General features: G+C 46.9%; 1 protein-coding gene across 1 annotated transcript in view; it reads left to right on the forward strand.

Moving 5' to 3' along the window:
* lzts3a (leucine zipper, putative tumor suppressor family member 3a) overlaps positions 1 to 12627 on the forward strand; it is an 80426-nt gene extending 67799 nt beyond the window's left edge. The window contains exon 4 of the mRNA XM_085975511.1: positions 809 to 12627. Coding sequence (XP_085831637.1) covers positions 809 to 1519 — 711 coding nt within the window. The 3' untranslated portion in view covers positions 1520 to 12627. The remainder of the gene's footprint in view (positions 1 to 808) is intronic.
* Positions 12628 to 16249: the final 3622 nt, after the last annotated feature.

Genomic DNA, 16249 nt, shown 5'->3' on the forward strand with positions numbered 1-16249 from the left:
CAGGAGTAGGCCAATCGGCCCCTCGAGCCTGCTCCACCATTCAATAAGATCATGGCTGATCTGATCCTGACCTCAAATCTTCTATCACTCTCCATCCCACCCGAACCCATGTGATCTCCAGCTCTTGCATGAAGGAATTCAGCAAATGCACGTCCAACGCCAGACTGTTGCAGAGGCCCACTATTCTCTGGGGAACTCCAGGCATTGGGCAAACAACCCTGGCTGGACCCCGTGCCCGAAAATCGGCAGCAAATCTAAGGGCAGCTGCAAAACCTCTCCGGCTTCGGGCCTTCGAAATCTGAGCCTTCTGGCTGCTAATGGCGATCAACACCAGAAAACTCTGAGTGCTCGATCCTACAGAGGGGAGGAGCAGAGATAAATTAATTAAATATAAAGCGTTACCTGCCTGCCAATTCCCTAGACACAGTGTTGAAGAAAATCTACCCTATGCTGTCTAAGCTCACACATAAAGAAAGACAGTTGGAAAAAGGTACCAGAGGAACCCATGGAACTGCACCACTGAAATCAAAACCTTCAGAAGAGAAGTAAAGGGGGAAATTTGTATTAAAAAAAAATATTGTTCATAAACAAAATATTTATAATTAATTACAATTAATCATTTTAAATCTGAGATCAATAGATTTTTGCTAGACAAGGGTATAAAAGGATATGGAGCCAAAGCAGGTGGATGGAGTTAAGATGCAGATCAGTCATGATCTCACTGAATGGCGGAACAGGCTCGAGGGGCTGAATTTTAAATCAAGGTGTTGCTGGACCATTTTACATGCGCTCTCTGTATTTGTCTCAGGTATGTCAGAAGGCCGGTGAGATCTCCTTAATGAAGCAGCAGATGAAGGATTCACAAGCCGACGTGGCCCAGAAATTGAACGAGATGGTGGCATTGAGGACACAGCTAAAGGAGGCGACATCAGCGCTGCGGGCCAAAGAGGAGCAGGTCCTCACGCTGAAGGACTCCTTCAATGCCAAGAGCATCGACCTGGAGGTGTGTGAGAACGAGCTGCAGAGGAAAGCCAGCGAGGCTCAGCTTCTGAGGGAAAAGCTGGGCCAGAACGAAGCAGAGATTTCGGGATTAAAGCAGGCCCTGGCCAACGCGGGCCGCCCGAACAACCGGTGCAACGAGGAAGCGCCGGAGGGCACGAGGGACGAGCTGGCCTGCGAGAGCGACGAGGCGAAAATGCAGCGGCAGAACGAGGACGCGGTGAAGGCCTGGAAGAAGCAGATCGAGCGGCTGCAGGGGGAGCTGAGGCTGGAGCGGCAGCAGCACGAGCAGCAGGTGTCCCACTTTGAGGGGGAGAGGCAGACGTGGCAGGACGAGAAGGAGAAGGTCATCAAGTACCAGAAGCAGCTGCAGTTGAACTATGTGGAAATGTACCAGAAGAACCAGGCGCTAGAAAGCAAACTTGGCGAGATCAGCACAAAGGCCAATTCCCCCACAGCTGACGACATCAAGCAATGGACGCCATCCCGGCTCGAACGGATAGAATCCACGGAAATATAATCTGTGCAAATGACTGTGAGGCTTTACATTGACGTATGAGTGGGACCATTTACATATTTTGCCTAAACCTATTTATCGGTTAGATTCACCTTGCGTTTTCTCTTTGTTTTAGCACTATGTCCACTACTGTCTCATTTTCAAATCTGTTTGAAAGCCACAATTTTTGGCCCCCTCACTTATATTTTTCGAAGCTGGGTGAGGACGAAAGCCCCCACATCCCACACCCCACCCCCGAACTTTTACGGTAAAATTGTATTTCCTTCCTGTTTCTGTTCTTCTTCCAGCACGCCTCACCGTCTGGGGACGCACAGAGTGGGGTCAGGTGACCGGCTTCCCGGTCTGCGCCAGTACTGCTCTGATGCCAGCGCCTGTGCAAGTGCAGCCAATGGGCGATGCTTTACTCTCAGTCCCGCTCCATGCTCTGGTGCTCTGACACATTGCGGCACTGCCCTCGTGTCCCTGAGCTTTGCTCCCAGTCCCACTCCATGCTCTGGTGCCCTGACACATTGCGGCACTGCCATCGTGACCCTGAGCTCTGCTCCCAGTCCCACTCCGTGCTCTGGTGCCCTGACACATTGCGGCACTGCCATCGTGACCCTGAGCTCTGCTCCCAGTCCCACTCCGTGCTCTGGTGCCCTGACACATTGCGGCACTGCCATCGTGACCCTGAGCTCTGCTCCCAGTCCCACTCCGTGCTCTGGTGCCCTGACACATTGCGGCACTGCCCTCGTGCCCCAAAGCTCTGTTCCCAGTCCCGCTCCGTGCTCTGACCCATTGCGGCACTGCCATCGTGTCCCTGCGCTTTACTCCCAGTCCCGCTCCGTGCTCTGGTGCCCTGACCCATTGCGGCACTGCCCTCGTGTCCCTGCGCTTTACTCCCAGTCCCGCTCCGTGCTCTGGCCCATTGCGGCACTGCCCTCATGTCCCTGAGCTCTGCTCCCAGTCCCACTCCGTGCTCTGGTGCCCTGACACATTGCGGCACTGCCCTCGTGCCCCAAAGCTCTGTTCCCAGTCCCGCTCCGTGCTCTGACCCATTGCGGCACTGCCCTCGTGTCCCTGCGCTTTACTCCCAGTCCCGCTCCGTGCTCTGGCCCATTGCGGCAGTGCCCTCGTGTCCCTGAGCTCTGCTCCCAGTCCCGCTCCGTGCTCTGACACATTGCGGCACTGCCCTCGTGTCCCTGAGCTCTGCTCCCAGTCCCGCTCCGTGCTCTGACACATTGCGGCACTGCCCTCGTGTCCCTGCGCTCTGCTCCCAGTCCCGCTCCGTGATCTGACACATTGTGGCACTGCCCTCGTGTCCCTGCGCTCTGCTCCCAGTCCCGCTCCGTGCTCTGACACATTGCGGCACTGCCCTCGTGTCCCTGAGCTCTGCTCCCAGTCCCGCTCCATGCTCTGGCACTCGGACACATTCAGCACTGCCCTCGTGTCCCTGAGCTTTACTTCTAGTCCCGCTCCGTGCTCTGACACATTGCGGCACTGCCCTCGTGTCCCTGCGCTCTGCTCCCAGTCCCGCTCCGTGCTCTGACACATTGCGGCACTGCCCTCGTGTCCCTGAGCTTTACTCCCAGTCCTGCTCCGTGCTCTGACGCTCTGACACATTGCGGCACTGCCCTCGTGTCCCTGAGCTTTACTCCTAGTCCCGCTCCGTGCTCTGACGCTCTGACACATTGCGGCACTGCCCTCGTGTTCCTGAGCTTTGGGAAGCCAACAACCGATTGCAGTAAAGCAAAAATACTGCGGAAATCCGAAATAAAAGCAGAAAATGCTGGAAAACACTCAGCAGGATAGGACAGCACCGTCATCCCTTTTGTCATTGAATCACTCCTGCCCTCTGCCCTGTCACAGACCTCCCCCTTTCATTCTTTCCTCCTCTCCCCACTTTCCCTGCCTCTGCACTTGCTTAAAAACTGTTAAAGCTCTAACAGTTCTGACGAAAGGTCACCGACCTGAAGCGTTAACTCTGTTTCTCTCACCACAGATGCTGCCCAACCTGCTGAGTATTTCCAGCATTTTCTGTGTTTATAACGGATTCCAGTCGTGTAGTCCAATGACTCGTAGCCCAGAAACATCCCGAGCACACTTCTGGTCCTGTAGCATCATTAAGTGTCTTACTTCCACATGATCTCATTTTATGTTGCTTCATTGTTGAATTCTGTTTCCCCCCTGCCCAATTATTTTTGTTAGGTAAGGGTATTAAGGGATATGGAACCAAGGAGGGTAAATGAAGTTAAGCTGCAGATCAGCCATGATCTAATTGAATGACGGAACAGGCTGGAGGGGCCGAATGGCCGACTCCTATGTTCCATTAGCATGGGATCCAGCCTGTGCCATTGTGCAGCAAGCATGAAGGGACGAGTTAATGGTGAGAAATCTTCCACCCCTAGCACCTTCTGTGTAAATGGCCCCATTTATCCCTGCAGTGTCTAAGTGCATGAACTACCTGTACCAACCATCAGTTTCTGTGAGGATGCCACAGTGGATTCACATAACCCATACGGCCAAATACAGAGCATAGTGCTGCAAAGAAATGACGTTTCCATCAGTATCCCCCTCTCCCTCCTGTCAATACAAGCAACACTGCCACGGAGGTTTTATATTTCAGTAGATGAATAATCTAAGTTGAATAATTCTTAGAACTCGAACAATTCATTGGGAATGACGACACAAATGTCAGTTACAAGCACCACACTACCGTGTACTTTGTTGAAACCATTGCATTGTGGTTGGACAATCTCCGAGGCCAGAATCATGGAATTGAATCATAGATTTGTTACAGCACAGAAGGGGGCCATTTGGCCCATCGAGCCCGTGCTGGCTCTCTGAAAGAGCGCTTCAGCTAGTCCCACTCCCCCGCCAATCAGGTGGTTTCCTGTATACTATGTCGTAATTCTATATTTTTCCCCATGAAACATTGCTTATATTTGTAAGACATTTTAAACACAGATAAAAAACCAACAGCCCTGATTTTGGCAAAATAACCCTGCCTTCTCACCAACTTCCACCATCCCTTTACTGTCCAGAAACACATCTAATTACCTCTTGAACTCTTTTACACTTCCTTGTCCTTCTTTGGAAACTTATTCCACAAGTCTACTACCCTTTCTTACTTCTAACTTCTGCTATTTTCCTGATATTGGAACCCTTTACTATAGTGAACAAACATGCCTGGATCAGCTTTGTCAATCATGTTCATAATCTTGTTCAGTCACCTCCAAATCTCTTTCCAAAGCAAATGAGCCCAACCTTACTTAAATCCTAACTTCAAAGTTCACATAGAATCATCATCATACAGTATAAAAGGGGGCTATTTGGGAAAGGCCTATCCATAAAGTCCTATTGCCCTGCCATTTGCTCATATCTTTTTAAATTTTGCTTTCTATATGTACACGTACAAAAACATATATCTCCATCTTTATTCCAGTTGTATTTTTCTCTTTATTGCACCAGAAGTAAAAGCACGCAAGCAAAGTATGGAGATAATGGCATATCTGATCATTTGCTGAGCAGGAAAGCAATGTCATCTGCAGTCTCAATGTCAGGAAAGCAATGTCAAGCAATGTCAATGCCTCAAACACTTAAGCAGCAGATGATGTCCTTTCAGCAGCTCGCATGACTTTGCGGCAGCATTTTGGAGCCTGCAGGCCTTTTGCAATCAAGTAGAGCCCCAAAAACCTGGCAGTTTTGTCTAATTTCTCCCCGTTACCCACCTCCTTGGAAATAAAGGAGAATTGATGTATAGTTTGCAAGATGAAGCGAAATCCCCATATCTTTAAATGAAGAGATTACTCATGGAATCGTGCAGCACAGAAGGAGGCCGTTCGGCCCATTGTGCCGATGCTGACATTAAAGAGGTGGACAGGGGAGGAATAACAGAGAAGAAAAGATTGCAGTTCAATCATTCGCCTCCTCATCAACATTATTGCACCAACGAGGGGTAAAAAAAAGAACTAACTGGTCACCTCAATCCCCGTTATTTATAAACTGTGTGCCACTGTATCAGCCTTCACAGAATTACTGGCAATCCACTGTTATCTGTTGTACTATCCACTTGAAAGAGGAATTATCCATTAATTTGTTCATTGGTAAATATTGGGTAGAGTGTGAATATGTAAATATGTGTGCCTGTGATGTGTGTAAAGGTAGACATTATCCATCCTAAGGTTACACAATTTCTGAAGATTTCCTGTATGACTAGACAATGCAATTTCTCATTTGCTGCACGTCTTTCCCACAGCACTGTTTAATTGTTGATTTAATGCATCACCAGAATGACAAGAGATCCTTAGCTTTCAGAACGTAATAAGGTCAGCCACGTTAAATTGAGAACGCATTGAATTTACAAGCAGTAAAGTACAATTTGCAAACCTGCGACTGGAAGTGAATTTGAAGCTGCACGACATCCCAGTAATTTTTTTTTTGTCTAAACCTCTACCAAAACATTGGGAAAAGATGCTATGAAATGGGTAGTGCTACCGCATCAAGAATGGTTTATGAAGGCTTTGTTGCAAAGCTGGTGGATTGAATGCCATGGCAGGTTTTGCACTTTTTCGGATACAGCGTGACTTTTTCAAAGGCAATTTTTCCTATTTGTTGCCATGGTCGCGGGAGAGCTACAGGGCCCGAAATTCTAAATAGACCGCTCGACCAGCAGATCCAACTCTTGAGCCCATCAAAGTCGGGAGCCCCGGAATCTGCCCCAACTTGCAGGGATGGGGTAACTTGTATGTCCATGATGGATGGCCCATGCACCTGTAATGGTGTATCGGCGATGCCCATGCCAACCCCACCCTCAGCCGATTCGGAGCGGTGCCATGCCACCTCAGTGGTGGAAAGGAAAGCTGAGAAGAGCCCAGCAAAAAGCTTATTTTCTTTTTCTTCAGCTGGCAGTGGAGCTATAGGGGCTTCCGCTTAAGGTCATCGATCCCCTCTAGGATCGATTACCTTTGGCTACAAGACTTCTGGGGGCTTTCCCGGGGCTGACACCAACTCATCTGGCGAGCTTCCTGCTGAGGTCTTTAAAGAACTTCTGCAGACAGGCTCACTTTTTTTATATCCGTTCACGGGATGTGGGCATCGCTGGCAAGGCCAAAGGCCAGCATTTATTGCCCATCCCTAATTGCCCGTGAGAAGGTGGTGGTGAGCCACCTTCTCGAACCGCTGCAGTCTGTGTGGTAAAGGTGCTCCCACAGTGCTGTTAGGGAGGGAGTTCCAGGATTTTCACCCAGCAACTTGACGTAGGGGAAATGGGCAGAGGATTCTCCCACCCTCCCTGCACCCCCCAAAAAAAATGGCTCAACTGTGGAAACGTGCGGCACACTAATGGAACCAGGATCCACCCCATTTCCCAACTCACTTCTGATTGACATGCCTTTCCACCCAGGGCCCAGTTGGAATTTAGGGCCAACAGCCTCTATGAAGCTGCAGAGTCTGTGCAGTTACAGAGTAAGTTCATTCATTTCCCTATATAGGTAGCAATTATACAAGCTACTAGTGGGGGAAAAAAATCAGCCCTGGTGCTATCTGTTCAATATGTGTTGATCTGCACGTCAGGGAACTAGCACTAATACCCGACTTGTATTCTTCCGCTGTTGAGCGGCATTCATCTTCCCTCAGCTTCCGGGGAATAATGCAAGAATCCATAAGCTAAAAGGCAATTAATTCCTTCAAAACAAAGGATGAATATTTATTTTGGAAAGTATAGACAGGGATAATCAAACGATCCACGGGACATGGTCCTACCACTGCAGACCCTAAGGTGAGAGTTCTGTGGGGCACTTGGCAACTGTTGAACAGTAGAGATGTGAGATGGGTAGGAGGAATTTCTTTTGACCATTCTTGGATAGCGGGGAGTATTTATGCGGAACTTCTGCTCAGGAAATTGAATGGCTGGTTGTAGAGTTCCCGAATTCATAATCAATTTATGGTAACTTTAGAAATGAGAAAAGGCCATCTGGCGCATCAAGGCTGCTCCTCCCACAGATTATGTCCAGTCTGCTCTGTCATGGACTCTACCGCAACCATTGTATTGGAAGCAATATCTGCTGCAAACATCTCTCAACAAGGAGCATACTTTTTTTCAGAGGTTAATACATAAAAAACACTTGTCAATTTTAATGACTTAGTTATCAGTTTGCACCTGCCAAAGTCTATCCAAGTCACCACTGGTCAGTTAAAGGTTGTCATCTTTGAACTTTTGGAGGAAAGGAAGGATGTAATGTTGGTCAATATTATGTCAATGATAGTTAGGATATATGTCCATCATGTTGACATGTGCCCATCAGACAAGAGTTTACCAAATGACTAGCTCCCTCTGATCATAGAAGCTTACGGCACAGAAGGAGGCCATTTGGCCCATCTTGTCCAATGGATAGCTCTTTTTCAGCTGGCACAGACAAGATGGGCCAAATGGCCTCCTATTCTGTAAACTTCTATGATTATATGTTTCTGTGATCAGAGGGAGCTAGTCATTTGGTAAATCCTTATCTGATGTGTGCATGTCAGCAATTTAGGGAATAAGATGTTTCAATAACAGGAAACGACAGAGAGGGTCATCTTGTAAAGGTGTGATTCTGTCGTCGTCTCTTCAGAGGGAATGAAGTGATTATGAGGAGCAGCTGCAGCTTTAAATGAATGGTGGTTCTTAAATCTTGACTTCATCGTCGCTGGGTCAAAATCCTGGAACTCCCTCCCTAACATCACTGAGGGAGAACCTTCATCACACGGACTGCAGCAGCTCACCACCACCTTCTCAAGGGCAACTAGGGATAGGCAATAAGTACTGGCCTTGCCAGCGACGCCCACATCCCAGGAACGACTAAAAAAAACTTGCAGTTAACATAATAGTTGACTGGACAGATTGTCAGCAGTGGTGTGAAATAAAATTCAATTGTTTTAAATTAAGCTCAACACACTTTCCACACTGAGACCTCAGAAATAAAATTGTCTGAGAATTTAGCTGGAGCAGATTATTCAAATGAGTAATATTGACCTTAATATGCGATAGAAAAAACAAACAAATGTGGGGCTGTGCGGCTGAGCAAGGATTTAGGTCAAGTATTTGAATGAACATTTCAAGCATCTGTAAGTTAGAACTTTCATAACAATTGGGAGGTACGACACAGTCCATTCCTGCTAACTGTACAGCTGATAGTGCCGATTAATGTTGGGCTGGGATAGGACTATACCTGCAGCAAGACTGCCACTATATGTTAGTGGATGGGAATGATCCACTACACGTGGCATCTTGCGACTCCACTGTATGTCCTCAATTTATTCGTGAACCTTGCCGAGCCGCTCGAAAAAACTGTGAAATGATCAATAACACATTCAATGTAAAACATGTCAAGTTCTTTCTCTGGGGAAGGGAAGACAGAAGGCAACCTAGTAGGGAGGGAGGGAGGGTGGAGAGAATTAACATAGTTTTATACTTTTACTATGACTCATCCCAGCCCTTGAGTATATTCAAGACAGAGATCGATAGATTTTTGGATACTAAGGGACTAAAGGGATGTGGGGATAATGCAGGAAAGTTGAGTTGTAGAAGATCAGCCATGATCTTATTGAATGGTGGAGCAGGCTCGAGATGCCGAATGGCCTACTCCTGCTCCTATTTCTTATGTTCTTATGTAATAGTGTAAAATATGGCTTGTGGAAATTTTACAAGAGTAGGAAACTCAAGAATTCTCATCAAGGCCCTGTGGGGCATGATTGATGTTGATTTAACAGGGAAGGTGGTGCCGAGTTTAAACAATTAGGAGAATTAGGAGCAGGAGTAGGCCTTATGGCCTCTCGAGCCTGCTATGCCATTCAGTAAGATCATGGCTGATCTTCTGCATCAACTCCACTTTCCCGTCCTATCCCCACATCCCTTGATTTCCTTAGTGCCCAAAAATCTATCGATCTCAGTCCTGAATATACTCAACGACTGAGCAACCACAGTCCTCTAGGGTACAGAATACCAAATCTGAGTGAAGAAATTTCTTCTCATCTCAGTCCTAAGTGGCCAACTCTGTATCTTGAGACTATGACCCCTAGTTCTAGACTCTCCAGCCAGGGGAAACAGCCTCTCAGCATCTACCCTGTGAAGCCCTTTAAGAATTTTACACATTTCAACGAGATCACCTCTCATTCTTCTAAACTCCAGCGAATATAGGTCCATTCTACTCAATCACTCCTTATAGGACAGCTCTCTCATCCCAGGAATCAATCTCGTGCAACCTTCGCTGCACCGCCAAGGCATGTATATCCTTCCTTAGGTAAGGAGACCAAAACTGTACACAGTACCTAGGTGTGCTCTCACCAAAGTCCTACATAATTGCAGCAAGACTTCCTTACTCTTCTACTGCAACCCCCTTGCATTTGCCTTCCCAATTAGTTGCTGTACCTGCATGTTAACTTTCTGTGATCCACGTACAAGGACCCCCAAATCCCTCTGAACACCAACATTTCACAATCTCACCTTATAAAAAATATTCTGCTTTTCCATTCTTCCTACCAAAGTGGATAATTTTACATTTCCCCACATTATACTCCATCTGCCACCTTCTTTCCCACTCACTTAACCGGTCTATATCCCTTTGTAGCCTCTCTGCATCCTCCTCACAGCTTACTTTCCCACCTAGCTTTGTATTGTCAGCAAACTTGGATACACTACACTCGGTCCCCTCATCTAAATCATTGATGTAGATTGTGACTAGCTGAGGCCCAAGCATTGATCCTTGCGGCACCCCACTTGTTACGGCCTGCCAACCCGAAAATTACCCGTTTATCCCTACTCTCTCTTCTCTGTCCATTAACCAATCCTTGTTCTTGAGCAGCCCTTGAGATCGCTCACTGGTCCTGGTTCACTTAGGGACAACCTTGCGGGTAGTTAGCTGACAGTTCATTTCAGAACATTTGAGGCTGGCGCAATGTTTGAAACTGATTGATTCCTAAATCCTGTAAATGTTCTGTACACAGTTACAATACCTTGTTTCCTAAAACATTGATCATTGATCCTTTAATAGGTTACATAAAAAAATGGTATGTCTGTGCTGCAGCAAACACATTTCTGGTTTTCTCTTGGTGCTCTCTCTATTTATATAACATGTTGAAATATCTTTAGCACTTTATACCAAAGTTTATTTAGTTGTGTTTTACACAAAAGTTAAATACAGAAAGAGCACGCAGCCTATTTTTCCCACTGATGCTTCCGCTGAATTCATTTCAACAATTAAGAACCTGGAGGGCCTTGTGAGCCAGGTGCCCTCGCCATTAGGTGTTCTCGCCGACGTACTCCATAATGCTCGGCTTTGGCCGAGATTCGGTTACACGTGGGCGTGGCTACGCTGGCAATCTTTGCGTTGATGCAAAGCAGCTGTGGGTGAAAATCGATGCCAGTGTAACTTGGGAGACCACTGACGCCCGTGAACCGTGAGACCCACCTCCCGCGAGGCTGCCTCAAAACCCGTTTTGAGTTTGCGCTGAGAGCCAGCCCAGCCTATGGCAATGCCAGTGCTGGTTTGAAGCCTGCCATCTCAGAGGGGAGAACGTTTGTGATGATCACCTGTGCACCACAGCCGGGGTGGGGGGGGGGCAGTCTTAGAAGCAAAGCAATAAACAAATAATGGCACACTGTAAAAAAAAACGCTTTTTGAACGGCAGGCAATGTCTACTTTTACAGTAAATCCTCAGCGTAGATCTCATAAAGTTGCCCTGTAATTGTTTCGCCGTTTTGTCCAGAATCGACTACTGTATTTTTTAGATATCTGTACTTAGAAGGAGCTGCATGAGGATCAATGAGCTGTGATGTATAGTGAAAAAAAAAATTCCCATCGGGAAGCTGATGAAGCACTTTTCAGTCAACATTCTTCCAGTGGATAATGACATTTGGGTGATCAAGTCAAGATCACATGCAACAGACATAGAAACAAACTTTGTCGAGAACTGTTAAAAAAAAGTAAGGTTAGCTTCTGAGTTCTCCCGTTATATTTAGTTACAAACTAATGTGTACATTAAAACTCAGGAGCGATATTTGGAACATGTGAGTGTTTGTGAATCTGGTTACAAAGCTAAGGCACGGATTTACAGGCAGCATAATGGGCTGGAGCTGCAAGCCGCTGTGCCACAGAACGGATCGGACCCCTCAATTGCTCCATGTGACACCAGGTATTGGCTGTCGGGCAATGCAGAGCGGAAGGTAGGTGCCTCCCCACAGAGGTCATAGAATGACACAGCACAGCAGGAGGCCATTCGGCCCATCGCGCCTGTGGCGGCTCTTTGAAAGAGCCATCCAATTAGTCCCACTCCGCTGCCCTTCCCCCTCCCATCCCCAGCCCTGCAATGTTTTTCCCCTTCAAGTATTTATCCAATTCTCTTTTGAAAGTTACTATTGAATCTGCTTCCACCGCCCTTTCAGGCAGTGAATTCCAGATCACAACAACTCGCCGCGTAAAACAAATTCCCATCTCCCCTCTGGTTCTTTTGCCAGTTACCTTAGGTCTGTGTCCTCTGGTTACTGGCCCGTCTGCCAGTGGAAGCAGTTTCTCCCTATTTACTCTTATCAAAACCCCATATAATTTTGAACACCTCTATTAAAAAATGGGAACGCTTAAGGAGAGTCATCCCGGGAAACTCCAGTGCACCTCCTAATATTGGCCGAGGGGCTGTGAGCAAGGCCAAAGGCATTTTTATTTTGGAGCAGGGAGAGGCTGTCGAAGGGGAAGGGTAATAATGAATACATAACAAAAATCATCCATACTAATTATGTACATGGTAAGTGTTACACCGATAGCTCCCGTGTTGTTGCAAAGTCACCAACACTTGCCCACCCACCTGGAAGGGGCTACGCGATGTTGAGTTGCCAAAAAAAAGAACAACATGTTTTAATTAAAAGCAGATAAGAAGTTACAAAAATTCCTCCTGAATTTTTCTTAGTTGTACACTAGCTTGACACACCTTTGTGAGTATGTGTCCAGAGGTCACACTAAAAAAAGAATTATGTTTTAATTTCTGAACATCAACTTATCTGTATTATATATTAAATTAAAGTTTGTTTCTTTTGTATCATAAAATACTCTTGTATACCGTTCATGAATTAAATTTTAAAACAAATAAACGTGATCACCTTCTCAATGCCTTTATGAGTTGTGGTTTTTGTTTGAAAGACAATTGGCGACACTTAGGTGGCGATTTTGCCAGCCCTGGGGAGGCGGGATTGCTGGGAAAATGGCAGAATCTGGGGCAGGTACCCAACCCGCCTCCGTACCATCTTGCCAGGAGGCGGGTAGCTGACCCGCGCTGGGACCCGTCTCCTGGAGGCGGGAAGGGGATTACAGCCACTTAACTGCCTGTTAACAGGTAGTTAACAGGCAGTTAAGAGGATTATCCCCATTTTTCCAACGGAGGCGCGGGCTTCCCGATGCCAGGAAACCCCGCCAGGGTCACCGAGGCGAGTAGTGGGTCTGCGGGGGTTGGAGGGGTCCAAAAGTGCGCTGTGGAGGTAAGTGATGGGTGCAAGTATGGAGAGGTAAGTATGTGAGGTGAGTGTAAAGTGATAGAAAATGTTTACTTACCTTTGTTTCTTCCTGCAGGCTTCAACAGTTGGGGAACCGGAGACTTCCGCATCTCACCAGCAGAGATGATAGATGGTTGCTGCATTCTCCGATGCAACAGCCATCTGATTTCTGCTCAGCAGATAGGTTTGATGATTCTTGAATACAAGGACTCATCAAACAACAGAGAATGTCAGTGTTTGACAGCTTCACAGAGCTGTCAAACAATGAAGTTCATCTGTCAGATGAAACGTCATACGCTGACATTCTCTGTAACCGGCTTCCCCTTAATTGGCCTGCTAAGCCCACTGGGCGGGCTTAACAAGGTCAATCAAAGGAAAATAGCGTGAGTTGGCCACAAGTCGATGGAGGTGGGACCAAAACCCGACAAGTGGGAGTCCCGCCTCCAACCCGCCCCCATTGGCAAAATCACCCCTTAATCTTCAATTTAATATTGCCTTTAGTTAGTGCCCAAATACTGCCGCAAAATGGCCGGAATGATCGATGCACATGCTCGAAGAGGCAGTCGATATTGGTCCTTGAGCCTCATTAACCCAACACCGGCGAGCTGCGGGCACCAATCGGTCAATCCAGGAGGAAAATGTCGTCTGCGGCCTTCAGATGACTCCTAGAAGGTGAGGAGGCAAACAGGAGGTGAGTGAGCGTGGGTTGATAGCGGCCTGCAGTATTACTTTCAAAGAGCAATCCAGTGAGTCCCACACCCCGGCTCTTTCCCCACATCCCTGCAATATTATCTCCTTCGAGTATTTAACCAATTCCCTTTGGAAAGCTGCTTGGTTTAAAAGTGGAATGTGATAAATAATAGCCTCGAAGTTACAACTGCCGATATTAGTGGGCAAATACTTTGTGCGCTTGTCTGACATTCCTTAGCCCATTAGTTCTTCTGACGTGGTAATTGATTTAAAAATAAACAGGCTACCGCCGACATTCACACAGCGGACAGAGGAACATTATACGAGCGTGTTAAACGTTCACCTGCTGACATCACCAACAGTCATTTGTAGGCATGTGTTTTCACATCACATGAAGATACAGCACCCGTCCGCCACAAACAGAAACAAAACTGGACACGCGGCAATCGGTCAGCATCTGTGGAGAGCCCAGACAGTCAATGTTTCCGGCTCCGCAGAATCTCAAAACATCAGGGATGAACAAGCATATCAAGAACAACAACTTGCATTTATATAGCGCCTTTCATGTAGTAAAACTTCTCAAAGCACTTCACAGGAGGGTTCTTTTATCCCCATTTCCCAGCCTCCAAACTGGCCTTTTAATCTATTTCATTTCCTGTGTTTTCTCTCAGTCCTGACGAAGGGTTTCGACCTGAAACGTTGACTCTATTTCTCTCTCCACGGATGTTGCCTGGCCTGCTGAGTTTTTCCAGCATTTTCTGTTGTTATTTCACAGGAGCGTTTATCAGACATAATTTGATGCCGAGCCACAGAAGGAGATATTAGGACAGGTGACCAATAGCTTGTTCAAAGAGGTAGGTTTCAAGGAGCATCTTAAAGGAGGAGAGAGAGAAGAAGAGAGGCAGAGAGGTTTAGGGAGGGAATTCCAGAGCTTAGGGCCCAGGCAGCGGAAAGCACGGCTGCCAGTGGTGGAGCGATACAAATTGGGGATGCACAAGATGCCAGAATTGGAGGAGTGCGGAGATCTCGGAGGGTTATTGGGCTAGAGGAGGTTACAGAGATAGGATGGGGGCGATGCCACGGCTGGATTTGAAAACAAGAATGAGAGTTTTTAAATCGAGGCGTTGCCTGAGCGGGAGCCAATGTAGGTCAGCGAGCACAGGGATGATGGGTGAATGGGGCTTGGTGCGAGTTAGGAGACAGGCAGCAGAGTTTTAGATGATCAGAAGTTTATGGAGGGTGGAGGGTGAGAGGCTGGCCAGGGGAGCCTTGGAATAGTCCAGTGTAGAGGTAACAAAGGCATGGATGAGGGGATCAATAGAACCAGAAAAAGGGCAGAAAAGACAGATGGGAAGATATTAGGACAGGTGACCAATAGCTTGTTCAAAGAGGTAGGTTTTAAGGAGCATCTTAAAGGAGGAGAGAGAGAAGAAGAGAGGCAGAGAGGTTTAGGGAGGGAATTCCAAAGCTTAGGGTCCAGGCAGCGGAAGGCACGGCTGCCAGTGGTGGAGCAATACAAATCGGGGATGCACAAGATGCCAGAATTGGAGGAGTGCGGAGATCTCGGAGGGAGATATCTTGATGGTTGTTGGGTGATGTAACTGATCATCTCAGGCAAGTAATGGACAGAAGCGTCAGAAAAATTAAAGAAACAAAGGACGTGTGAGTCATTGAGGTATTGGAAGGTCAAAGACAAATGGGAGAGATTGACAAACTGGAGATCAAGTCTGAGATTAAAACAGAAGATGCTGGCAAAGTACAGTCGGTCCATCAGCTTCAAAAAAAACAGATCAGGGAGGGTGAAGTCCCTCTCTCACCCTGGGTATTTACATTGGAGCTGACTTTCCGTAGGGCTCCTCCTGCTTTCTTCTAATCTATTCCCTTTTTTTGTGTCTAAAATTATGAGTTTGATCTGTTCACTTTGATGGCTCCTGACACTTCCCACTTATTTGTGGAACTGACCTGGTGAGCAAAGAAGCAAATGAGAAACATATTCAATACAAAAGGGAACCTCAGAGATATACAAGAATGGAATGGTGAATGTGGAACACTATTTGAAGTTAAACAGTAGAACAAGGGATCCTTGTAGTACTGGGGATTATCAAGGAATGTATTGGCATCTATCTTGTACTGGGCTGTTTGGATACTGTGTTGTGAATTGGCCAGAATATAAGAACTATGAATAGGCCATTTGGCCCCTCAAGCCTGCTCCACCATTCAATAAGATCATGGCTGATTTTCTACCTCAACTCCACTTTTCCACACTATGCTCATATCCTTTGATTCCCTTAATATCCAAAAATATATTGATCTCTGCCTTGAATATATTCAATGACTGAGCATCCACAGTCCTCTGGGGTAAAGAATTCCAATGATACACAACCCTTTGAGTGAAGAAATTTCTCCTCATCTCAGTTCTAAATGGCAAACCCCTTATTCTGAGACTGTGACCCCTGTTTCTAGACTTCCCAGCCAGGGGAAACATCCACCCTGCATCTACCCTGTCAAGCCCTGTAAGAATTTTGTATATTTCAATGAGATCACCT

Source organism: Somniosus microcephalus, chromosome 2 (genome assembly GCF_052327205.1).
Source record: "Somniosus microcephalus isolate GS21.2 chromosome 2, FLI_Smic_1.0, whole genome shotgun sequence".
Taxonomy (NCBI): domain Eukaryota; kingdom Metazoa; phylum Chordata; class Chondrichthyes; order Squaliformes; family Somniosidae; genus Somniosus; species Somniosus microcephalus.